The sequence below is a fragment of the Phascolarctos cinereus genome, unplaced genomic scaffold, assembly GCF_003287225.1.
Source record: "Phascolarctos cinereus isolate Bilbo 61053 unplaced genomic scaffold, phaCin_HiC Scaffold_5;HRSCAF=322, whole genome shotgun sequence".
In the NCBI taxonomy this organism is placed as follows: domain Eukaryota; kingdom Metazoa; phylum Chordata; class Mammalia; order Diprotodontia; family Phascolarctidae; genus Phascolarctos; species Phascolarctos cinereus.
This window is the reverse complement of record NW_027555958.1, coordinates 268,945,021-268,971,406: the sequence shown is the minus strand read 5'-3', so window position 1 is coordinate 268,971,406 and position 26,386 is coordinate 268,945,021. Positions and strand designations below refer to the sequence as shown.

Below are 26,386 nucleotides of genomic sequence, written 5' to 3'. Positions count from 1 at the left end.
CTAAAGATCTCTGAATTGCCAAACCAAAAGGCAGTTTTCTTTTCTGTCTTCTGCCTTTTTGTCTTCCCTGTCGTATCTGGCATTGCTGATCACCTTCTCACCCAGGAAGTCTCTCATCTCTCACTTTTCATAAGAGTGCTCTCTCTTGTTTCTCTTCTTACCTGTGTGACTGTTCTTTTTCAGTCTTCTTTGCTGAATCTTCATTTATGCCATACCTATTAATTTGGAGTATCCTTTGAGACTCTATCCCAGACCTCTTCTCTTTTTTTTCTTCTATGATGTGATCTCATTATTTCCTGTGGGTTCAATTATAACTGATTCACAGATCTATATAGCTAGTCCTAGCCTTTCTCCTGAACTCCAAGCCCAAATCACCAACTCCCTATTGGACACTTCAAACTTGATAGCCCAGAGATATCTCAAGGTCAACACGTCCAAAACAGAACTCATTATCTTACCCCCGAACCCTCCCATTTTCCTGACTTCCACATTATTATCAAAAAGACCATCCTCCCAAACATCTAAGTTCAACTCCTTGGTGCCATCCCAGACTTCTTACTTTCACTGACTCCAAATATCCAGTCAGTTGCCATATTCTACCTTTAGAAAAGTGTGACTCTTTCTCTTTCCTCAGTTAGCTCAGGCCCTCACAGCCTTTATTCTAATAGTTTTCTAATTGACTTCCTTCCCTCCTTTCTCCCCACTCCAATTCATCTTCCATACAGCTGCCAAGGTGATCTTCCTAAAGCATAGGTCTGCCTAAGTCATGCTCCCTACTCAATAAACTCTAGTGCCTCCATATCATCTTCAGGATCACATATAAAGACATTTGCTTGGTCTTTAAAGCTCTTCACAACTTGGCCCCTTCATGTATTTCCAGGCTTCTAATACTTTACTATCTTCCTCAAACTCTACAATCCAGACATATTCATCTATTTGTTGTTCCCTTGCACATGACACTCCCCCTCCCCCATCTCCTGTGCCCTTTCATTAGCTGACCCCTATGCCTAGAACATTCTTCCTTTTATCCTCCATCTCTTAAAATCTCTGGTTTCCTTCAGCCCTCAGCTCAAACAAGTTCTGTGGAAGATCCTTCCCATATCTCCTTTCCCTTTAAGGTCACCTCCCATCTACTTGGTATGTATCTCATGTACCTATTTATTTACATTTTTTATTCCCCATTAGAATGTGAACTCCTTAAGGGCAGGATCTCTTTTTGCTTTTTGTTGTATCCTCAGCACTTCACCGTGTCTGACACACAGGAGGTACTTAATAAATATTTGCTGATTAATTGTTTGGTATAACCAAAAATAACTTATTCTTTCCTTCTGGCCCTGTCTGCCTCCTGCCTTGGCCACCGGCTGACAAGTATTTAAGCATTTACCTTGTCAGGTACTAAGCTAAAAGCTGGTAATATAAATACAAACAAAAAAGGGTGGCAGGTACCACCCTGCAAAAACTAAGGAGGAGCAAGGGCATGATGGAAAAGTAAGAAAGAATGAATCCCCCATAAGAAATAGAGAGATGGCTGGCCTGGATGTTCTCCTTAAATAGAGGAGCCTTACAATCAAAGGGAGGGGCCTCAGAGGCCAAGGGTAATTCTGAGATGTGAATTCCAGGGCTGAAGTGATCTTCCAGGATAAAGAATTTTCTGGGGCATAATGGAGAAATCTGGAGGAGTATAGTTTGCTTTGGCCTTACCTCTCCCATCCTTGGGGTAATGTAGTTAAAAGATGACTCAGCATGTCTGACAAACTGCCTTACAAAGCCACTAAAGATGCTTGGCTTAATGAAACTTCCAAAGAATGTCCTTAGCCTCCAAGTTGCTGAAGGGAGCCCAAACTGCTGGCTGCTTCCACATGACTAGTAATAATACATAGCATTTACATAGTATTTTAAGGTTTGCAAAGTTCTTTACATATGTTATCTCATTTTATCCTTACAAAAACCGTAGGAACTTGGTGCTATCATTATCCCCATTTTACAGATGAAGAAACTGAGTCATAGAGAGAGGTAGGTGACTATCCCAGGGTCATATGGCTAAGAAATATCTACAGCAAGATTCAAACTCAGGACTTCCTGACTCCAAAATCCTCATTGAGATGCTGGTGGTGGCCCTGAGAGCTGAGGTGCAATGATCCAGTTATAACATTTTATCTACACAGGACCATATGGCAGCTATCATTGCCCAAACTGATGTTCTTGTGTATGCCTGGAAAAGGGAGACAGATAAGGAGACTCCCTGGTACATTAAGCAGACCCTGTACTTCAAAGATGGGAAGCCATTCAACGTGATCCTTGATGATGGTGGGGAATTTCATCAACCTTATTCATACCCTTACCTCCTGCAAGGCATCTAAGAGATGGCTACTACAGGGGTCCACAGTCAATATGAAATGAAGGTTGATGGCATTTTGAAGATGCCAATCATCAATGTGAATGATTCTATCACCAAGAGTAAGATTGACAATCTATATGGCTACCTTGGTCCCCCAGTGAGGGCATCAAGAGTACTAAACACCAAGTGACAGGCTTTGTGGTGGCAGGCTATGGTAATGTGGGTAAGGGCAGTGTTCAGACCCTTTGGGGTTTCGGGGCCTGAGTCATCATCATAGAGATAGATCCCATCAGTGTATTGTAGACCTCTATGGAAGGCTATAAGGTGACCATCATGGATAAGATTTGCCAAGAGGGAAGAATCTATCTCACTACCACTGACTGCATAGACTTCATATTGAGCAGGCCTTTTGATTAAATTTTTAATAAGATCAACACCATAATATGCAATATTGGATACTTCGATGTGGACATAGAAGTGGTTAAATGAAAATACTGTTGAGAAAATGAACGTGAAGTATGAGGTGGATCAATATCACCTGAAGCCAGAGACTGCTGGCTGAGGGCTGGCTAGTCAACTCTGGCTGTACCATGGGCCATGCCAACTTCTTTAAATACTAGGTGCTGGCCCAGATTAGCTGTAGACCCACTGGGACAGTTGCCCCACAGAGGTATACTACATGGGCAAGAGGCTGGATAAGGCTGTAGCCAAAGCTTTCCTTGGCAAGTTTAACATGAAGTTGACAAACCCCATTTCTAGGGCCTGCCCAAAGGAAGATCGCTTCAAACTTGAAAACTATTGGTACTGAGGTCTACTGGCCCAAAGTCTCCAAGTGACCACACCCATCTATCTTCCTTACTTTCCAGCTCTGCATAGACTAATAAATGGTATCTGGTTGGGGAAGGGAAGAATTACTAGTCATGCAAAACTGAATATAATTCTAATGGGTAGAAAAATTTCCTGAGAAAACTGAACTGGGTAGAATCTTAGAAACAAACACAAATGAAAAAAAAAAACATGGTGTAGTCCCATGTCAGCCCCATGGGCTGCTGGGAAGTGTAGTTTTTCTAGGTTGAAAGAGGATAAGAGTCTGGAGCCCATGATGTGGTCAAGGATAATTTGAGCTCCGTGATGGGGCGGAGACTCTGGCCAGAGGTGGGAGCTGATTGCAAATGAAAGCTCTGATTGATTCATAATTGGGAGCAGTGGAAGCCTTTTCTGACTCATCGATCCACTTAAGGAGTGATTTGATTGGACAAAACTATCTGTTTGCTTGAATCTGCCTGCCTCTGAACATTGCTGTGAATTGATGAATTTACCTACCCTTGGCTTCCCTCCCTTCTCTCCTGCCCTCATTCCTGCCTTGGCAAAGCAGTATCACTTAGCCTTTTGGAGTTTTGTTTTGTTTTTTTAAGCCTTGTATATTTGCTTTTTATATTGTCATAAATTAGTTTCGTCTCCAGATAAAGATAAGCTGACTTTTGTGGGGAAATGAACAAGTACTTTTGCTATATGGAAAAAATACAGTAGTTATCTGAGATTTTTTTTCCTTCCCAGAGTGTACTACAGAGCAGAGGGGCCAGTCAGTCCCTGCTTAGTGGCTAGGGAAAGAACAAAACCTCTTCCCTAGTCTAGGGGCTCCAAATTTGCTGAATTCCAAGAACGTATGGAATAACTAACTCCCTGAAATAGCACGTGGAAAGAACAAATATGAACCTGTGTGAACAACTGCCCTAAGATTTAAAAAGAAAAAAAATCTATGTGCCTATATTAATTTCTTCGGTGACACAAAGTAGGGCTTCAAGTTGGAACCTAGTCTTGGGGAAAATAAATTTTTTTAGTCTTTTCTCTAAGAGTAGATGTACTTAAAAAAAACACAACCATGGCTTTTTGGTTTTCTGAATTTTATTTGTGTCAGCATCTACTTCTTTGACTCTCCACTAGAAAAAGCTGTCCACATTTGTTGTCTCCACTTCATATCCTTTTACTTACTCCTCAACCCTTTGCTATAAACTCCAAATGGATACATGACTTAAATATAAAAGATCCTATTGTTTTAAAAAAAACAATTAGAGAACTCTATAACTCTATATGGCTAGGAGAAGAGTTCTTAAATAAGGGACAAAGGTGAGCATGAAAAATTAAAATGAACAATTTGAATTACATAAAATTAAAAAGCTTTTTCATGAGCTTTTTTTACAAACACTGAATCACAAGCACTGCTTTTCACAAGCTTTTTTCACAAGAATTAGAAGAGAAACAATTGGGGGGAAATCTCCATGACCCAATTGAAGGTCTCTAATTAAGGTCTGATATCCAAGATATTTAATGATTTGATACAAACATGTAGGAATAAAAGCCATTCCCTGATAAGTTAAAAAATATATAGATATAGATATATAGTAAGTTCTCAAATGAAGAAATACAAAATATTAACCATATAAAACAATGCTCCAAATCATTAAAAATAAGAGAAATAGAAATTAAAACTACTCTGAAGTCTCCACCTCATAGTTATCACATAAACTTTGGTTCATGTATTCAGCCCTGGACCCAAGAAGAGAAAATCAACTCAAATACTGATAATACCAAAGCAAACTTCAGAAAAGCAAAAGTGGAAGGACATTTCATTTAGCCTCTCCTCAGGCTAAAGATACAAGAGCCTGTTGCTTTTCTGTGGGAAATCCTAAAGGACTATTCCATCTGTGTCTTTACACTGGAATAATTTCCTATTTAAGTAAATATTCAGTCACCCAAACACTCTAAAGTTAGAGGCTCTATGTAAACAGCTATTTTTCTGATATTTTTATTTTTTAAAATTTTTGGCTGTTATTTTAAAATTATCTTTATCATTTTTTATCTGATATTCTTAAGCATGGTTAATCTTTGTGATTGCTAGGTACCCATAAGGTACAGAAGGGTATTAGAATGAGATCATACCAGCTCATGAGCCCTTGTTAAATTTTCAGTGTCAGCATTTACACCTTGGAAACCAGCAAATGCTATAAACCAGGGCTTGATTATTTTGCTGATTGACAAGACTTGAGAAAGCGATGGAGAAAATGTTAAAAATTCATTTTAGACTTAAAAGTGTATCCTGTTTAACTGTTTTCCCCCCTTTGGAGAGCTATTTGTTAAATATTTATCAGCACACAATGCCTATGTCTATACAAGGCCAGTGCCAAGGTCTTAAGAAGTCCTCTGTAGCAAATGCAGTGGAGAGTTACAGGTACCAATTTAAGCTGAGGTCCCCACTGTCCTTCTGCATTCTTCATCCATGTCACCAACTTCTGGAGCCCCTTTCTCACTTCTTCTCTTGGCATGTGATCAGATGAGTTATGTCTCCTTCCCTTAACCATAATTCCCTTGTTCTCCTTCCCTTCTCCTTGTCTTTCCTGATATTACAGTTAATATATGTGATTATCATGCCCACTGTATCACTAAGCATGAAGGCAAGTGTTGTAGATAAGGTAGAAGGACAAATCTCTGGATTTTTCATTATGTCTAGTTATTAGTATTAAGGAAGAAAGGAAAATGTAAAAATTCAAGGAAAGACAGAGCCAGATCTTTACCCCTCATGTATGGGTATCATTGAATTAATTCACATAGAAAACAGAAGCACCCATTTCAAGTTTCCTTACTGCTTGTGTAGTATAATGCTCATGCAAAATATTAAAGGAAACCTGTGTTCTCACAGGAAAAAGCATGTAGCAAATACATGCTCTTTCTTAAAAATGAATGTGTAGAAAAATTTGCTGTTCATTACATGACCTAAAGATCAGCCTGCACTATAATAGTTTTAGTACATTTTTGTACAATACAGTGCTACAAACTTTTATATAGAAAGGAGGTGAAAAATAGATTCCATTTCCACCTGTGTTATGAGTAACTGTGATCTTTGGATTTATCGAACCTTACTGATGGACCTCTCTGTTTCTCTCTTTTTTTTTTTTAACTCGTAGCAAACTGCTTTGTAGTATTGTTTGAGATCTGGTACTGATATTCTTCCCTCCTTCCCACTTTCTTTCATTATTACCTTTGAGATTCTTGGCATCTTGTTCCTCCATGTGAATTTTGTTATTTTCTTCTGGGTCTATACAATATTATTTGGGGACTTTAATTGATGCAGCATTGAATAGGTAAATTACTTAGGTGTTATTATTTTATAACCTACCCGTAACCAATGAATGTTTCTCCAATTCTCTTTATTTCTACAAAGAGTATTCTATTTTTGTATTCATATAGTTCCTGGGTACATCGTAGTAGATACAGTATCAACTTTTCATAGCTTTTTGTATTTATTTCAAATGGAATTTCTTTTTCTAGCTCTTCCTGATGGATTTTGATGGTTACATAGTATAGGTAAGAACACCAAAATGTAGATGGATTTATTTTATATCCTGTAACTATAATGTTTAGTAATTATTTAAATTAATTCTGGGTTGAATCCATAGGTTCTTTCAGTATACCTTTGTTTCATCTTCAAAAAGTGATAATTTAATTTCTTCTTTGCCTATGCTTATTCCCTCAATTTCTTCTTTCTTATTTTATGCTATAACTACCAGTGATAACTACAAAGCCAGAACCAAAACAGACAAACAAGTTGGCAACCTCCCAGCACAACCAGAGATGAGCCAGAGACATTTGTCTGCAAAATCCTTTGTCTAGAGGAAACAAAAGGGGAGAGCCTTCCTGAGAAAGCACTGAAGTGGTGAGAAATCCCCAGAGAGGAGTCAACTGGAAACCCTGGGATCTGCAGAGACCAGGGTATCATGGCAGCAAAGCTCAGACTGGGACATCCCAGGAGTCTAGGGGCTTTAAGATCCTTAGTCTGCTGTTGTGAAATGCCATAGAGGATCCCTGAAGATCAAGAGCTCTGAACTGCAAAGATCCAGGGCAGTCTAACTCCAGAAGATTAGAGATCAATGCAGGAAACCAGGTGATACAGGGCAAGAAGGCCCAAGAACGACCAACAACACAAAAGCACAGCAATGAGTGAAATCTGGTCCTGGCTAAATCCCCAGTTTAGCAACTAAGGCTGGAATGACGAGCAAACCAAAGAAAACACTGACCAGTATATAAAAATCATTGTAGACTGAGAGGTTCCCTCAAAGAAAAGGAGTAAATAACTCTGTAATAACCATAAGCAGAGACAAAGGGAAAAAATTATATTTCACAAAGACCACACAAATAAATATCTAGAAGAAATAAAAAACCAGGTTTTTTAAAAAGCTCGGGAGGAAAGAATTGAAAGGAGATTAAATAATTTAGAAGAGAAAGTGGAAAGCCTTAACCAATTAATGAACTCCTTGAAAATAAGCAAAAGATCAAACATAAATCAATAATTCCATGATACTGCAAGAAATATTAGGAACAAAAATCGAGATTGAAAAAAAATTAAGATATCTGATATTGAAAGCAAATGACTTGGAAAACAGGTCCAGGAAGGATAATTAAAGAATTATTGGACTTCCATGATAGTTATAAAGTACTTGAATTAGGTTTAGAGAAACATCTCACACCTTATACCAAAATAAACTACAAATGGGTTTTGTTGTTCAGTCATTTTCAGTTGTATCTGGCTCTTTGTGGTCCCATTTTTGGTGTTTTGGGCAAAGATCCTGGAGTAGTTAGTTTGCTATTTCCTTCTTCAGTTCATTTTACAGATGAGGAAACTGAGGCAAACAAGGTTAAATGAATTGCCCAGGGTCACACAACTAGTAAGTGTCTGAGGCCAGAAAAAGAGTCTTCCTGACTCCAAGATATATCCACTGTACCACTTAGTTGCCCTAGAAATGGATACATGACATACATTAAAAGTTGCATCACAAAAAATCAGAAGAGTAGGAGTGAAATTACCTTTTGGATCTATGGAAAGAGGAGGAATTCATGATAGAGACATAAGATAAAATGGACAATTTAGATTATGTAAAACTAATGAGTTTTTGCACAAACAAATCTAACATGGTAAAAATTAGAAGAAAAACAGGTAACTGGGAAAAAATCTTTGCAGCAAATTTCTGTAATAAAGTTCTCATTTCTAAGGCATATAAGGAGCATTCAAATTTATCAGAAACTAATTCAAATTTATAAGACTAAAACATTTCTCAATAGATAAATGGTCAAAGACTATGAACAGACATCTTTCAAAGGAAGAAATCTAGGTTACAACAATCAAATGAAAAAGTGCTGTAAATCACTAATAATTAGATAAATGGGTACGTTAGTAAAGTCAAATCACTGCCACCTCAGTGCCTAATGGGACAGCCCATGATCCTGAACCCAATATTCTTGAGAATAGCAGTGCCCCTCAACCATCAGATCTGTTCCCAGTCCATCTCCTCCCACAGCCATCACTGACAGAAGAAATCATGGTGAAGAAGGAGCCCACCTTCCTCATCACCACAAACAACTGCTGCCCAGCTGCTACCAACAGTGAGCCCTGTGAGTGTCAGCACCACCCTGACCACCAGTTCCACTTTCAGTACAACCCTGCTAGCCATCATCTGGGAAAGCAACTCTTGTGGAAAAAGGGCCAGACAAACCCTCTAACTGCCAATAAATATTTTAATGCTCATGAGCATATCAATATGTCTGGTGAAGTCTTCCACTCTTATGATTTGGACGCTTTCTTCAAGATTCTTTCTATTTGCCTCTTCTTTGAAGACATAATGGGTCAGATTCCAGATCAGACATCTATCTATACCACACATAGACCAGCCATCTTTATAGTACATGGCCCAATCACATATATTCTAACTATTAAGACCTAGTCTCAGAATAATCTGAACTTACAACCTGACTTTCAAATTATTCTATCACAAAGTATTATGCCAATGTTTTCAAAAATAATGAAGCATATTCAATCACGTTGCTCTCACTAAAAAAGATTGTTTTTAGTTAAAGCAAAAAGATTTTTTGTACAATTAATAAATAAAATAGTATCAGTGAGTCAATAAAATAACATTTATTAAGTGCCTACTGTGTGCCAGGCATTAGCTAAGAAAGGCAAAAATTAGTCCTGGCTCTCAACAAGTCCACATTCTAATAGGAACGACCACGTATGCAACTATGTGCAAACAAGATATATACTGGATAAATTGGATGTAGTCTCAGAGGAAAGGCAATAAATTAAGAAGGACCAGAAAGGCTTTTTGCAGAAGGTAGGGCTTTAGCTGAGTATTTTTGAAACATTATTTCATCTTTATATTATCCTTTTTAATGTCCATTTTGGTTAGTTGTATAATATATGTGATTATTAGTACAACAGTACATGTAAATAAAAGTAATCAAATATACACTAATAGGAGCTGTGTACTCAAAAATTTTTTACTGATGGGGTATGCAATGAAAAAATTTTGGAGACCACTGGACCAGATGATCCCTGAGGTCCCTTCCACCTCTAAGATTCTGTTTTTCTGTGGAAAATTTGCCCTAGTTCCTTTGTCTTACAAATGTTAGTTGACCATAATCACATTATTTGTCCCCAAAAGTATACTTTGGCATGCTCCCCTGGAACCATGAAATCCAAAAAAATATAAATGCACACATCCCCACATAGAACCTTATCAGAAACTCAATGATTTGGGGAGGAAAGAGAAATAACAATAGGGCTTTTTCATTCCTTTCAGTTCAGAGATTAAAACAAAGAGAATGAATAAATGTGAAGGTATCAAACAGATGGTAGAAATGAAATCAAAAGAAGAGCTTTATTTCCCCAAATGAGTACTTTTCCCTCTTTTAATCCTCCTAGGAAATTTGAATATGAAAGCATTTTGCTGATTATGCACAGTATGCACTTTTAAAGAACTTAAGAATGAAGAAATCTTGGAAACGAATTATGGGGATTTTCTCTGTGGGCTCGCTAGGTGGGATGAAATTGTCACTGCCAGGGACTAAAGTTGTAGAGGGCTAGGCTGCAGCTAGAAATAGTGGGTCAAAATTCTACCTAGAATTTTAAACAAAATTAGAAAAGCGTAAGCCCAGAAAAATTATGCAAGGTCAGGCCGTATTTTGTAGTAGAGAATCTGACAGAATGCATCCATGGTGTGTTTCTACCAGCTGTCCATTTCTTCCTCTTACAATAAGTGGTAGTCCTGAACAAGACTATATTACATCACATTATAATTATTTTTGTACAGCTATCTAATTAGCATACGCAGAAAAAAAATGTTGTGAAAGGGAGAAGCATAAAGAGAGCCAGAATGAGAGGAAGAAAGCTAGAAAGAGAGAGAGGGAGAGAAGAAGAGAGAAAAATGAATAATGACTAACACATCACTGCCATGGGAAAGTGAGTATGCCAGTCTATCAAGTAATGATGACCTTATGTTACTTTACTGTCTTTACTATAGGGATAAAGAGAAACATTTAGGAAGACTTTGCCCAGCCCCACCCTTCCCAACCTAACACTGAGTATTATTTCTACATATACAGTCTTTTGTCTTGGGAGATCCTAATAAATAAGGAATCAAAGAGTTAATACCCTCAATTGACCAATCACTAGATGATATACATAAAGAAGGCTCAGATTAATCTTTAGTTATGTCCTATTCTTATTAGTATTTACAGCGTACCTTATGTCTTCAAAATGCTTTAATTAGCTATACCATTATTACTTAATATTTTGTTTGGTAGATGAGAATTATTTTTATATTTAGATGAGACTAGTTAAAGTATTCATTTAGCACTTTCTATGTGCCAGGCACTGTACTAAGTAGTGGGAATATTTGCATGAATAAAAAGGTCAGCCTTTGCCAGATAGCTTACATTCTACCTAAGGTTAAGGGGTGGGGTGGGACCTATAAAGCAAGGAAGGAACAAGGTGGAAAGTAAGCGGGAGGGTCAAAGGCTAATCTGGGCTAGAAGTGAGCATAGTTGGCAGGGGTATTTGCTCAAATGGAGGTTCCATGGAAGAACTCACCAATAGGGCAAGGAGGTACTAGAGTGGAGGCATTACCAGTGTGAGAAGGCCATTTTGTGATATTTACAGAACAGGATACAGTTAAGGTGTCTTTTCTACCATCGTGCTGCCAGCATGAGGGCAGCTAGGTGGCACAGTGGATAGAATGCCAGGCCTGGAGTCAGGAAGACTCATCTTCCTGAATTCAAATCTGGCCTCAGACACTTAACTGGCTGTGTAACCCTGGGCAAATCACTTAGCCCTGTTTGTCTCAGTTCCTCATATGTAAAATGAGCTGGAAAAGGAAATGGCAAACCACTCCAGTATCTTTGCCCAAAACCCCCCACCAAAATGGAGTCGTAAAGAGTTGGACATAACTGAAAAATGGTTGAACAACTGCCAGTATTGATCCTGAGTGTGACAGGAGTTTTTGTTAGGCTAATAGAGAAGAGAGTGCCTTAGCTTGGTAGAGGAAATCTGTTGTTTCTTAGTCCTAATCGCTACCAAAACAGCACAAAGAAATTGATGCGTCCCTGTTGCCAGTCCCCATACCTGAGCGCTTCTAAGATAGCAGTGTAGGCTTCATCTCGGTGTTTCATTCCTATCAAACTAGTCGACCAATTCTGTAACAGGTGCTTTTTCTCCAAGTTGATAGAGTCTATTTCTGTGCAGGCCTGCAAAGAGATTACAGCAGGAGACAGGAAGTTTAGTTTACAAATAGAGTTTAGATATTCATTTTACCTAAGAATAAGGTAAAAATAAACAAATAAATAAACAACCATTCTGAACTCTTACATATTCCACTCTCTGTTTCTCCTCCTCTGTGTGTCACCACTCCCCAGTCTCCTTTTCTGACTCATCAAAATCCATCACGGTCCCTAACTGTGGGTGTTCCCCAAGGTCCTGATCTGGACCCTCTTCTTTTCCCTCTCCATACTTTCTCTTGGTGACCTTATCAGTTCCCACAGGTTTAATTATAATTTCTATGCAGATGCCTCACAGATCAGTTTATCCAATCCCAGTCTCCCCTCTGAGCTTTAGTCCTGCATCATTATCTTTCTATTGCATATTTTAAACTATTTGTCTGGGAGACATCACAGACTCAACTTGTACAAAATAGAACCCATCATCTTTCCTTTAGATTATAGCCTTTCACCTAAAAAGGATAATTTATCAGACATTTTAGTTGTTGACATCAGTCTTACCATATCTTTCTATGTAGGAAAATAGCTTTCAAAAGATAAGTTTAAAGTAATCTGGCAAGAAAACTATGCAATACAGTTTAAATGTGCAGATTCATGAACAATAGCTTGATAGCATTGACTTTCTGACTTCTGAGTTCACTGCTTTGGTCACTTATACAAGGTATTCCAAAAGACTTAATGCAGTTATTTGTTTGTGTTGTTGGAGTGCAGTGAGAATAGTAGAGCTACCTTCCAGAATACTTGAAACCCAATGAAATCAAAATGTCCAGAACTGACTTTATCCTCTAGCACAAAACAGGATGAAATCTGCATAGCCAGCCTGCTGTGATGAGAAATCATTGTTTTATCACTTATTTAACATTATTTTTTACTTTTGCCTATTTTTAAAATAAAGTTATGATGTTAAATATGGCTGTGTTTACATATGTACAGGTAGAACCAGACACATGTGAAAGATCAGATAGTCTATAAAGCTTGCTTCAAGAGAAGATACTGGTATTTTTAGGTTTTCTGTTTCCTGTGGGTTTGTCTACATTGGCTGATAGTAAATGAAACTAGCCAAGTCTCTCATTTACACCCAATTCTGCTACACGCATGTAGAACCTGCTTATGTCACTTTCCAAATAATATGACTAGGGAACCATGATCATAACAAAGTTGCTCACCCCAAATCTTTGTCATATCAATCAGCAAGTATTTATACCATATCTTTCCTATGTTACCTATTGTTAATGTCCAAGAATTGTATTGTTTGTAGTGCTTATGTTGATCAGGTCACTATTAAAAAATGAATTGCCTGTTATTTCCTCTAATATTATACTCAAGCATTTTCGTTTTTTTTTTGTTTTTTCAGGCAATTGGGGTTAAGTGACTTGACCAAGGTCACACAGCTAGTAAGTGTGAAGTGTTTTGTTTGAGGTCGGATTTGAACTCAGGTCCTCCTGACTTCAGGGCTGGCACTCTATCCACTGCGCCACCTAGCTGCCCAAGTACTCAAGCATTTTCAATGAAATTGTGTTGCAAATTGCTCCTTTAAAAAAAATGCACAGTGGATAGAGCACCGGCCCTGGAGTCAGGAGGACCTGAGTTCAAATCTGCCCTCAGACACATAACACTTAACCAGCTGCGTGACTCTGGGCAAGTCACTTAACCCCAATTGCCTCACCAAAAACAAACAAACAAACAAAAACCTAACCCAACAACAACAACAACAAATTAGTATTTAAATTTAAAATAATAATAAAAAAGACAATATATGTTCATGGCATAAGAGCTAGAAGGGACTTTAGAGGTCATCTAATTCAATCTCTTTATTTTACAGTTAAGGAAATTGAGGCCCAGAGAGGTTTAAGCAATTTCTCCAGGGTCCCAGAGGTAGCAAGTAGCAGAACCAGGATTTGAATTGAGGATCTCTGAGTCCAAATTCAATGCTCTTTCTATGAAACACATTGTCTCAGGATAAGGACCATGTACATACTAGAGTTTAAAAGTGTTAGGTGATCTCTTACCTCACCCACTGCTTGTCTTACTGTTTTTGTATCTTCAGACTGGGTAACTAATTGAGCTTCATGTAAAGCAATATGCTCTTCTAACTGGCTGGCCTTCCTAGTGAGCTGGTCCACGTACAGGTCCTGAAAATTAGAAGAGAAGATATACAATATAGATGTATGTCCTAGAGGAGACATTGAATCATTAAGATTCAGAGTAGGGTTAGAATCCAGGTGAGAAAGAATATCTAGTATGGGATGTTTGTCTTAAATCCACCAAACCAGACCAGTCCAGTGAGATCAACAACTCTTCTCTGTAAGAGTCATGTTATTAGCAAACTTAAGCCTTCCTTAGTAAATTTCATATAAGAAATAGTAATGGTTACACATATGTTCAACTTGTCAAATACCTGTTTTTTCTTCTCAAGCTCTGCATTCAGCTTCTCAACTTCAGCCTTCTTTACCACCTGTTTCATTACACTGATGTCATCTCGTACATCCTGGTCTATATTTTGCAGGTAGAACAGACGCAATGTCAAGTTTTCCATCTCGCTCTGTAGAGAAGCCACTGGAGAGAGAGAGAATATGAATATTATTTATCAGAACATACCTTTCCTCTGATATTCTAAAGTGAAGAAGTAAAGAACAGTAGCTTCTCTGACCCTCCAATCCCATTGGGATGAGGTGATATCAGTCTAGTCTTAGCCTTCAAAGATCTTATGATCTAATGAAAGAGAACCAAGTGAGATTTTAGCCCCACAAAATGAAGTGTCATACTATTTCCTGTGGTTCAGAGGAGCTCCTTCCTATGTCTAAAGACACAATGCTTTAATTTTGCAGCATTCCTCTTTACAGAAATGTTGGCAAATCTACAGCTTTCAAGGGAAAATATTTTTAAAATGAAGTCATAGGATTAGTTACAGTGAAGAAACATTAATCCTGAGGGGATAGGATGTGGTGGTATAATAATTTTAGAAAGTTGACACATATCTCTATACAGGCCTTCTCTCTGTGGTGTTTTCAACCTTAGTTTCAGATTCAGAAATGTGTCATTATCCATTTACCCAGACATGATCAAATGATCCATCATGAAGAATTCATCAAGTACCTATTCTGGGCCAGGAACTGTGATAAGACACTGGGTCAGACCCTGGTGAATGTATTGATACTAACCCAACTCACAGAAGATTGATTTGCAACCTACAATGCCAGTTTATTAATTTATAATTTATAATAATGTCTGTTTGGCCCTGGACACTCCAGGATTTAAGCCAGAAGAATAGGTTTAGACATGGTAAGATGCTCCCTTTGTGCTTGGTTTGGCCTTATCTGGGCAAGTTAGTACCAGAAGCGAGCAGCCACAATTTGGGAAACAAGGAAATAAAGTGAATGGGATGGACTAGATATGGTCAGCATGGACAAAATTGGGACTTGAAGTAGCAGATATATATGTGTGTGTGTGTATATATATATGTTTGTGTATATATATATATGTATATACATATATGTATATATAATTACAAATTATTGTGTATAATTATAATAGTCATAAGTATTTTATGTTACATATATATTAATATAAAACAAGGCACAGTTCTTGCCCCTGAGTAGCTTATAATTTAATGAGGATGGAGGAAGATGAAATAAATATGTGTGTAGATTTGCTAAGAAGAGATCATTTATATGTAGGGCTTACAGAACGTTTCACAGAAGAGGTAGATTCTGAACTGGGTCTTGAGGGGAAGTTTTTCAGTAGGCAAAGGTTTGTGTAGGGAAACCATTCCAGACATGGGGTATAATGGTCACAGAGGCATGAAAGGGCAGGGTAAACTCAGAGAACCTCAAGTAGCTTGGTTAGCCTACAACACAGCATGTGTGAAGGGAAGTAGTATACAACAAAATTGGACAGGTAGGTTGGAGATACTCAAGAAAGCAAATTATCAATGAAAAAATTTCAGCATAAATAATGAATTGGAGCAAAGCAACTGGGTGTTCTTTGGAGATACTTCTATTAAGCTATAGTAACTGGATGGTTTGCCCTTCTATTCTAGAGAACTGATTATCTAAAATCACAGCACTCTCCTCTTAGTCTGGATAGTGAGATAAATACTGAAGTTTTTGCTCTCCATCTTTCCTTTTCATAAAATCCATGATGATTACCATGCTTCTATATGACCTAGTCATTACAATATTATTTTTCATTTTGACAGACTTTCATAATGCCATAATTTTCAATTTTATTTATTATTTTGATATTTTAGGTTGACTATTTTCTAATTCTAACTATTACTTGTCATCAGAAACTTGTCTCCAAATACATTTAGGATGAACTACTTCTGGCAAGATTTCCTTTAAACAACTAATGTCCTTAATTTCTACAACTGAATTAATCCTCTGTCTATTGCATAGAGGGAATTGTGTTTAGCATTTTCACAAACTCAATTAGTAGAGAAGCTTAGTTAAGAAAAGATCAAACATTGATAGTAGAAAATTATTGTTTTAATACTATTAGAACCATTATGGAAAGCAATTTGAATTATGTAAATAAAAGGACTAATATGTCCATACCCTTTGACCCAGAGATTCCATTACTAAGTTTATACCCCAAGGGGGCCATTAATAAGAAGAAAGTCCTCAAGCGCACTAAAATATTTTAGCAGCATTTTTTATGATAGCAAAGAACTGGAAACAAAGTACATGCTTATCAATTGGGGAATGGCTAAATAAACTGTGGTATGTGACTATAATAGAATTTTTAATGTAATAATGGAATATTACTGTGAAATGACAATTATGCTGAATAGAAAGAAGCAGAGAGAGAGCTATGTGAATTGATGCAGAGTGAAGTAAGCAAGGTCAAGAAAAACAATATATACATGACTAAAACAATGTAAATTGAAAAAAACAACCACACCAAAAAAAATCAAAATTGAATCTTGCAAAATAATAAAAAACAAACATGGCATGAAAGGAAAGCTAGGAGAAGACACTCCGACCCAACCCTTTTGAGGAGGTGAGAGGTCCATAAGTGTTATACATTGAACATATTTTCAGACTTTTTTGTTGTTGTGTTGATCAATTGTGCTGACTGTTTCTTCTTTCTTTTTCTTCGTCTTTAAAAAATACGGCTTTTCACATGCGATGTTGTCCCGATTTGTTGGGCAATTGGCATGCATTGTTTAATAAATTGATATGCTAGGGGGCAGCTAGGTGGCACAGTGGATAGAGCTCTGGCCTTGAAGTCAGGAGGACCTGAGTTCAAATCTGGTCTCAGATACACAACACACAACACGTACTAGCTGTGTGACCCTGGGCAAGTCACTTAACCCCAATTGCCCAGCAAAAAGCAAAAAAACCCCAAATTTATATGCTTGATATGTAATGTATTACTATGAGCCAGTTGTCAGGTATTTGCTATATGCCTAAAACCCCAGAATATGGCTAGTTTTAATGTATAAGTAAAAGATAAATGAAATGTAACCATAACAGAAACAAGACAAAATTAATAGTATTTAAGCCCTAAGTTGGGTTAATTTTGCTATTTGAGGTATATATTGTATTATTCTTGTTTTGAGGTTTTGTTGTCTGAATTGTCATGAAGCCAAAAGTAAAAGTATGTCCTTTCTGAACAGGAAATTTCCTCACCTCATTAATCCTGAGCCTTACTTTTGATACTCTGTGATTACGTGATTGTAGCAATCAGATAAGATTCGTGCCTAGAATCAAACAGAGCTAAGGGAGTTTTTCTCACGTTATGGTATAATGTCAGGTCAGTCTGTGCCCTTGAGGGGACGAGTCTTGACATTGTTAGAATGATGTCCCTCCTTTTCCTTTCATAGCAAATTTGTAAAAGGCAGGTGAGCAGCCGACATTTTTTAAGTATAATACTAAATCTATTAATTACTAGATTGGTATCGAAACATCTCTGAATTACCATAATAGTATACAAGCATGAAAAATCTTACAATTTTAAATGGATTTGTGGTCAAATTATGATATGAGGATAATATCCTTCAAAAGGATAAATTAGACAAAGTATAAGACAAAGATGCAATATAAAGGTTTTCCAATTAAATGGACTGGCAAGTTTTGAGAAATTAACAGGATTAGACTGTTTTCTCTCAGAACTATATACATATATATATGTGATTGGCTTCTAAATGTATCTAGTATGGAAATTTAGGCTGTGAGTATGTTTTAGTAGTAAGTTCTCAAAATTGAATTAAGGATTTTACACATAAAATTATATTGATAATTATAAAGGAAGTGAAATTATTTTCCCATTTTTAAACTATCTGATAATTTTAAAAGACAGAAGAGTTCATTTTACAGGTTATAACCACATGAATTTTTTAAAAGATTCTCATATCAAGTATGGGGTTCAGGTAAAGAAAGAAACAACAACTGAAAATCTCTGAAATATCAGGTTTGGAGAACCAAATTTAAAAGATTGTACTAAATTGTATTAAGTCTTATTACTGGCAGATTTTAGCAGAATTATCTAGGAATCTCTACAAGTGATTTGGAACCAGAGAAGCAGAGCCCCTTTCAGAGTTGTCCTGAGAAATGAAGCCTGTTCCAGAATGTCCAAGAGAAGATATTCCAGGACCAGATGACTACATGAGATATCTAGGACTCAAAATGCACCTATTTAATAGACATTGGGAATGGGTTACTAGGATACAAGGAAATCGATGTTAGTGAACATTAATGATCGTTCTTGTATTGCTCTGGCCTTTTGTTTCATGGTGTTTATGTTCATGTTTAAATTTTCTTGGTTACTTTGGTGACATGTAAACCTTCCCTCTTAGAATTAATCCATTATAAGTTCTCTAAGTAACTTGATATGTAACCTGACTTATGTAATTCTGATTATGAATATTTGAAAAAACTTATAGATTTGGCTTATAGATAAGTGATCCATGAGGGGAGTGGGCTGCCCATTCCCCAAAAAGGGGGGAAATTGAAGGAATTAAGGGAATTGGAGCAGCAAGTGATTAACTGTGGGAAACTGACTCCACCTTGCGTCTCAATTCTGAAGCTAGTTCAATTTCCTTTCTATTCAATTACAAGTCTAGTCCAATTTCCATCCTGTGAGAAAACTTTATTCAATTATGGGAATTATGAGGATAAACTATAATGCATTGTTTGAACCTAGCCCTGCATGGCTGGAAAGCTGGACCTCTACTTGCTTTTTAGAGACCCTTAACTAAAGACCTAGGTTATGCTGACCAGAAACCCAGTCAGATCCAAAGATTGATACAAGGAAAGCAATTGTACATATCAATCAACCCATATGTCTTATTTAAAAACTGGCCCCATACTGACCAATCTTTTTCTGAATTCAAGGAATTGTACCTGTTGCTTTCCCTCCCCCAACTTGGAAAGTCCTTAATCTTTCCTCCAATTAGAAATCAGATTACCTATTGTATCCTGTTAATTGTTTCCTTTTAATTAATTGGCCTTTTAAATTTTTTATTTGATTTTTAATATACATTTTAATTTATTTGATTGTTTTTAATGTATAAAAATATGTCTCTCCCTGTATTTGTGGTCCAGTGCCAAAGCTGAGGAAGGCGACTGGTCCTAATTTGTTGGGCAATTGGCATGATTTGCTTACTAAATAGATATGCTTGGAAGCTCAAAACCTTGTTTTCTCAGTCATTTTATTTTTCCCCTGCCACAGATGGCTCTCTGGTAGAGGAAGAGGAAGGGATACTAGAAGGAACTTGTGATATAAACAAACAAGAGATATCAATACTTTATCTTTTTTAAATACTATTAGAGTTGAGGAGCAGTTGAGAAAGAAGAAAATAATACATAAATAAAAGGAATTAATATAACTAAAATATATAATACCTGCTAAACTACTGATTCTGGGAATAGAAAATAGACTCAGATAAACACATATATATATATATATATATATATAATATATATATATATTCAAGGTCCTCCAAATATATATATATATATATATATATATATATATATATATATATATATATATATCTCCAAGGTCTATCCAAGGTCCTGACTTATCTTTTCAAACTTATTTCCCTCCCTACTCTCCATATCTTCATGCCAAACTTGTCTACTCATTGTTCCTTGGACACATCTTCACTCCTCTGTTCAGACCATTCCTCTCATCTGAAAGGCCATTACTTCTCTTTTCCATATATACCTGAATCTCACTAGCTCAAATCTCACTTAGTCTTTGGAGTCTATCCTAACTAGTAAGAAGAAATCGAGGTTTCTTCTTTCTCTAATTTCTTAGAGCATTTATTATTTATATATACCACACATTTAGCACTTAAACATTAACTACCTTGTATTATTAGTGATTGCTGTATATACACATATCTTTCTTCTGGAATAGTATGTCAGTGAGGGGTTGTTTATATGATGTAAAAAGTTCACCTGACAAACTGCTGCAGGAGGTAGGATTCTCATTCCACTCTGGCCCTTACATTTAGGATGTGAACATTACCTGTCTTTTCCAGTCCTTCTCTTTCTGCTCCCCCTAGGCATGATCTATTCTCTGGTCACCACTCTCAGCTCCACCTTGCAGGGAAGTAGGGACCTGTGAGCATGGGCTATAGGGATGGCGACAAGACCACAAGCAGTATCCTAACTCCACGCTGATGGCAACTGTTATTGATTCATATTTTGCATAGGGGGAAAAGAGGAATTGCATTAATGCTCAAAACCTTGCTTTGGGAAAGTTTATAAAATAGAAAATAGATAAGATTTTCTCTCATATGGTTCTAGGGCCCCCGATCCAGGAAATAATAGTGTCCCTTTAAGTTTTATTTAATACCTACTCTTCTTTCTTTAAGTCTAATTTTGGCAGCAGAAACTTGTTTCTTCCCTGTTCCTTTACTATTTGAATAACTGGAGAAACTAAAGTCTCTACTCCAAGATATAAGCATAGCGATGGATGGGGAAAGAAGAAAGAGCTTGTAGGGAGCGTTAGCCACCAGGAAAGAAAGACTCCAAAGGTAGTTTTTGTTCTTCTATTACACTGGGAAGATGTCAATGAAAAACAGAGGTGTCTATAGAGACTTGCTTGCTAATCTGAAAACCTGGAGAAGTTATGGACAGGCTATGGGACTATGAAGAGGTCAAGCTATGGGACTATGAAAAGAGACAATAAAGAGGAGAACAAGCTGCTAACTTTGTGCCTTTTCCCACCTTGAGCAGCAGAGAGTAAAAAAAAAAAACCCCAAACCAACCAGTGTTTATGGAAGAGGATCCTCATAAGCAGGGACTTTGTGTGCCTCTGGGGACTCACATAGATCTTTAGGACTGATGGTTATGTATTCTTTTACTTCTATGTGATTTCCCTCACTTTAATAGAGGTGGCTGGATAGAACTGAGTAAGACCTGAGTTCAAATCCAGCCTCAGACACTACTAGCTATGTGAACCTGGGCAAATCCTTTAACCCTATCTGCTTCAGTTTCCTCAACTGTAAAACGGGCATAATAAGAGCACCTACCTCCCAGGGTTATTGTGAAGATAAATGGAACAACATTTATAAAGCACTTAGCACAGTGCCTGGCACATAGTAGGTGCTTAATGTTTGTTCCTTTCCTTCCTTTCCCTAATAAAACTTTTCTCTGTAATACTGTGAAATGCATGCTTTCTAGTCTCAGAATACTTGAGAAGAATCATACATGTGTGATTTCTATAGGCCTTTTGTATTATGAAAGACACAACAAAGTTGCACTCTAAATAGGAAAAAAAAAAGCCAATTAAAAAAGATATTGCCATTTACTTTTTTTCCATTCCTCCTTGACTGTCATAATGGTTTTGTTGTAGAGGTCCCTTGTGTTTTGGAGTTCATCCTCTGTCTGCCTTCTCTCAGCCTCTAGAATAGAATATTGATCATGTTTCTTCTCCAATTCCATCTGTAGCTGGGCCAAATGCTGCTGTACACCATAGAGTTGTACGCCAAGCTCCTCCCTTTGAGTTTTGCCATGCTTTGTAGCCACAGTCTATACAGAAGAGAAGTCAGTCAGTGCCACCTACATTGGACAAAATTTGTGTGATTGATCAACTAAACTGATACTGTACCAGCTCACGGATCTCTAGTTTCAGCCTTTCTATCTGTTTCATTAGATAATTCTTCAGTGCAGTTTGGAATCTTTTCATCAAGGGCTGAAATAAAGGAAAACCAATGTTTTTACTACCCAGAAGCCAGTGGTAGGAAATAAGATTGTACATGTTTGGTTTGTAACATTGTGTAATTCACGTGTGCATTGATGAATGCACACATGAGGAAGCATTTATTAATGCAGGAGTGTGGTTCCACCACCACACCAAATAGTCAACCAATCAATGGTATAAACAGAACATTAAGGAATTTTCCCATAATCTCAACACAAAGTTTGAACAAGCCCTTAAACTGAAAGGAACATAAGTCTTTGAGCCATTAGATGAAGGCAGGTGATACCTTAGAAGAAACATCTTATGATTAGCTGAAAGAATCAGACACATCTCTGGGCCTATCTATGAAAAGAGCACTGAGTTCAGAGGTGAAAGAGTTAACTGGTAGAACAACTTATCACTGGAAGACTCCAAGTTCTGTAGCTAAGGATTCCAGCTAAGCCACTGAGAATCACTGGCAGCAGTGGGAGTGGCGGGAGGGAGGTGGATGGAGTAATTTCTCTTTCTCTGTTTCTTTCTGTATCTATCTCTCTTCTTTCTCTGTCTCTGGCTGGTTCTATTTTTCTGACTCTCTCTGTCTGTCTCTCTCTATTTCTCTCCGCTTCCTAACATTGATCATGTTATTGGAGAGACTCTAGACCAGCAGAAGACAATATATACAGCTGGGAATAGATAAAGAAACACTGAGAACAAATATGGACAGACAGACAGTTTCAGAAGGATAGCCACCCAAAGGAGGAAAACAGCTTAAAGGACTATATAACCCCTTTTGATGGACAGAATGCCAGCTGTGGACCCTAGAAAGGCATTAATTCCTGGGTCCATCAAAGGGTTACACCTAAGGGGAATTCCATGGGACCTCCACAAAGAAGAGCTATTCCCTTGCCTAATGTGATATATATGTGCCTCACTGCCTTTGTACTTTAAGACTGAGCCTCTTTCCCCAGGGACCTTGTGTGTACAGGGGGAGAATGTACCCCCAGCTTGTGAGTTAGAGGTATGCTTTGTACCAATCATTCTTACTATATCACAAATTTCTATATCACCCTTTTCTAAAAATTAATTGAAGTATGGCTGATTGATCTTAGTGGAAAGCACAGAGGTAGAGATTTAAGAGTGACAGAACTAGAAACCCAACCCCTAAGGTACCTCTAGAATTCTGAAGAGAGTAGTAGTCAGTCATCCTCTAAGGACCTAGCTCACCAATATGAGTGGAAGATGGAGAGATAGCCATAGAGGGGCATACTACACATCCATATCTTAGAAAACCAATATTAGTTAATGGAGATAGAGGTCTTGGCTTTGGAAAAGGTACAAATTGTTAAAGGTAAGAGATTAAAAATTGTGGCAAAGTTTGGTTGTGGAGATGTGCACATCACATTTGGGCACTTTGGCAGGCTCTTCCCAATTCCCCATTTCTGACCATATTCCACCAAATTGGCTTACATCTAATATGTTCACATTAGTCATATACTTAGCCGTTTTGGAAAAAGAAATCAACCATGCTATGCATTATAAGGAATAGGGGGAAAAATCTATCAGGAATTGTCCTTGTTCTTAAGGAGGGGTGGGGAAACGAGAAATGCATTGTACATGTTAAATACCAAATGAATGTCATAGACAAATGTGGTAAGAATTTAGAAAGGAAGTGGTAATATCAGACTAGGATGCTCAGGGAAGTAGGAGTTGTCTGGGTAGAGTGGAGAGAGAAAATAGGATTAAAATGCAGCTGCAAATCAATGCATAATCCAGTTGTTTCTCAATCCACGTTCAGCTGTTATGCCAAAAGTGAAATTTAAGAATCTTCTTACATGGTCTGGATCCAAAACCACCAACTGAGTTTCTTCTTCTGCCTCCTCACTTATATCTGATTCTGATGTATGCTCTGTCTCAACTCCACTAGAAGGGTTGTAGAAATTAATAGTATTCAACAATGGAGTAACTGCTCTGATGCCAGTTCCTATTGGGATTGAGAGAGAGTAAAGAAAAGAAGAAATGATGAATGTCAGGTAGGACAGCAAGAAAAATCACTTAGAAGTCAAAATAAACAGTGGGTTAATTTTACATATGAATATTTGTCACCATTTATTCTATGATTCAGTTTTTAAAGATTGCCTCAAAACTAGTGGTTCTGAGTTCATTACTAATTGGTTGTGGGAGGACAAGGATGTACTTCATGTATGTATTTTCATTCACATGTGACAAATCAGCTTCCACATAATATTCAGTTCTCTCGATTTTGGATTTGGGAGAACTTTGGGGATTTTAAGGTTTGATGAGAGATTCACTGAAATAAAATGACTAGCTTTTTTTATTAGGCCAAATATCCCCATTTCCTTTAATCTGTCTCATATGGCATGATCTGGAGGCTCTTACCATCCCAGCCAGCTTCCTCCAGATGGCTCATAAATGTCCTCCCTAAAAGGTGGTATCTAGAACTGAACACAGTATTCTAAATTTGTTCAGACCAGTAAGTATGGCAGGACTTCCACTTCCCTAGTTCCAGACACTGATGCCTTTCTTAATGAAGTGTAAGAATTCATTAGCTTTTATGGTTGTCATATCAGACTGTCAACTCATATCCAATATGCAGCACACTAAAACTCACTGAGACTCTCAGATCCTTTTTTCCGGAAGAATTGTCTTCAAGCCACATCTCCCTTACACTATATATATGAAATTGATGTTTTGAAAGCCAAGTATAAGACGTTGCATTTACTTGTGTTGCATTTTGTTTTATTGCCTTCATCACAGTGTTCCAGTTTGTTAAGATCTTTTTGAATCCTGACTGTGATCTAGTGTGTTCGCTATACTTCCTAACTTTGTATAGTCTTCACAACAAATAAGCATACTATCTTTTCATTTATCCAAGTCAGTGATATAGATATAAATAGCACAGGGTGAAACAAAGATCCATGAGGTACTCAATTCGTGATTTTTCTTCAAGTTGACATCTAATATTAATGATTGGTCTTTGGATCCAGTCATTCAGCCACCTAATTGGTCTCCCTACCTCAGGTTTATCCCCACTTCCAATCTATCTTCCATACAGCTGCCAAAGTTGTTTTTCTTTTAAGGTGCAGATATGACTATGTTAATAAATCCTTTTCTTTTTTTTTTTTTTAATAAACTCCAACGTCTCCTTCTTAAACATAAACTCCTCTGTTTGGCATTTGACTTCATCCTACCTCACCAGTCTTGATATATATTAGTCTACTCTATGTATCCTATGGTCCAGTCATATTGGCTGAGGTGTTGTTACTTACATATAGTACTACATATCCCATCTCTGTCCCTTTATACAGGCTAGGCCCCAGGACTGGCATGCTCTCCCTCCTTACTGCTGCCTCTTAGAATCTCTAGTTTCCTTCAAGAATCAGTACAAACGCTTCTCTCTGTATGGGGCTTTTTCAGGTTCCCTTATCGCACAGATGCTAATGCTTTTCCCTCAGACAATACACACAGACACACACACACAGACCACACACACACACACACAAATGCATGTCTTCCCAATTAGAATGTAAGTTCCATAAAGGCAGAGACCATTTTACGTCTTTCTTTTTATCCATAGTACCTAACACAGTGCCTGACTTAGAGTAGGCACTTAATGCTTGCTTGCCTACCTGGTTTGACCAGTTCTAAATCCACTTAACTGTACTTTCTTTCATCTAGCCCAAATTTTTCCATTTTGTCCACAAGAATAGCATAAAAGACTATGGGGTCTTTTTCTTGTGGACCACCATACACAATGTTGTAAAAATAATTTACATATAAATACAAAAGACAACTTTTATCAACAATGCCTGAAAACAAAATTTCCCTCTTTTTCCTTCAGTTAGATAATGCCTCCTTTAGAAGCCAAGTTGGAATAAGGAACAGCTTTGTAAGTCTAACCAACTTCAGCAAATGAGCTGAGGAATGAAATGAGGCATTGGTATTATATCCTTCTTAGTTCCCTAAAGCTAGCAAAGTAGCTCAAAATATTTCCTATTCTGTACAATAGGGATAATCATACCTGTAGTACAAACTTTACAAAGCTGTTGCAAGGATTAAATGAGATAGTTAATGCATGCAAAGCACTTGGCAAACCTTAAAGCATTCTACAAAAAGATTATGTTAATGAAAACCTGACCACTGGTAAAGCATTTTATGGTTTGCAAAACACTACATATATTATCTCATTTGATCCTCACAACAACTATGTGAGATATATAATAGAGGTATTATTTATATCCATTTTACAGATGAGGAAACTGAGGCTCAGAGAGTTTAAGTACCTGAGTT

At 37.3% G+C, this 26,386-nt stretch overlaps 1 protein-coding gene and 1 pseudogene across 1 annotated transcript in view; one reads left to right on the top strand and one right to left on the bottom strand.

Annotated features, from left to right (window-relative positions):
* The window catches only part of CCDC40 (coiled-coil domain 40 molecular ruler complex subunit), a 92,735-nt gene that overhangs the window by 52,551 nt on the left and 13,798 nt on the right, over positions 1-26,386 (bottom strand). Inside the window, exons 5-10 of the mRNA XM_021000777.2 lie at positions 23,911-24,059; positions 22,007-22,090; positions 21,708-21,927; positions 14,340-14,497; positions 13,951-14,073; positions 11,790-11,911 (exon numbers count right to left, since the gene is read on the bottom strand). Of these exons, the coding sequence (XP_020856436.1) occupies positions 11,790-11,911; positions 13,951-14,073; positions 14,340-14,497; positions 21,708-21,927; positions 22,007-22,090; positions 23,911-24,059 (856 nt within the window). The remainder of the gene's footprint in view (positions 1-11,789; positions 11,912-13,950; positions 14,074-14,339; positions 14,498-21,707; positions 21,928-22,006; positions 22,091-23,910; positions 24,060-26,386) is intronic.
* On the top strand, positions 1,806-3,146 carry LOC110218338 (adenosylhomocysteinase pseudogene; annotated as a pseudogene).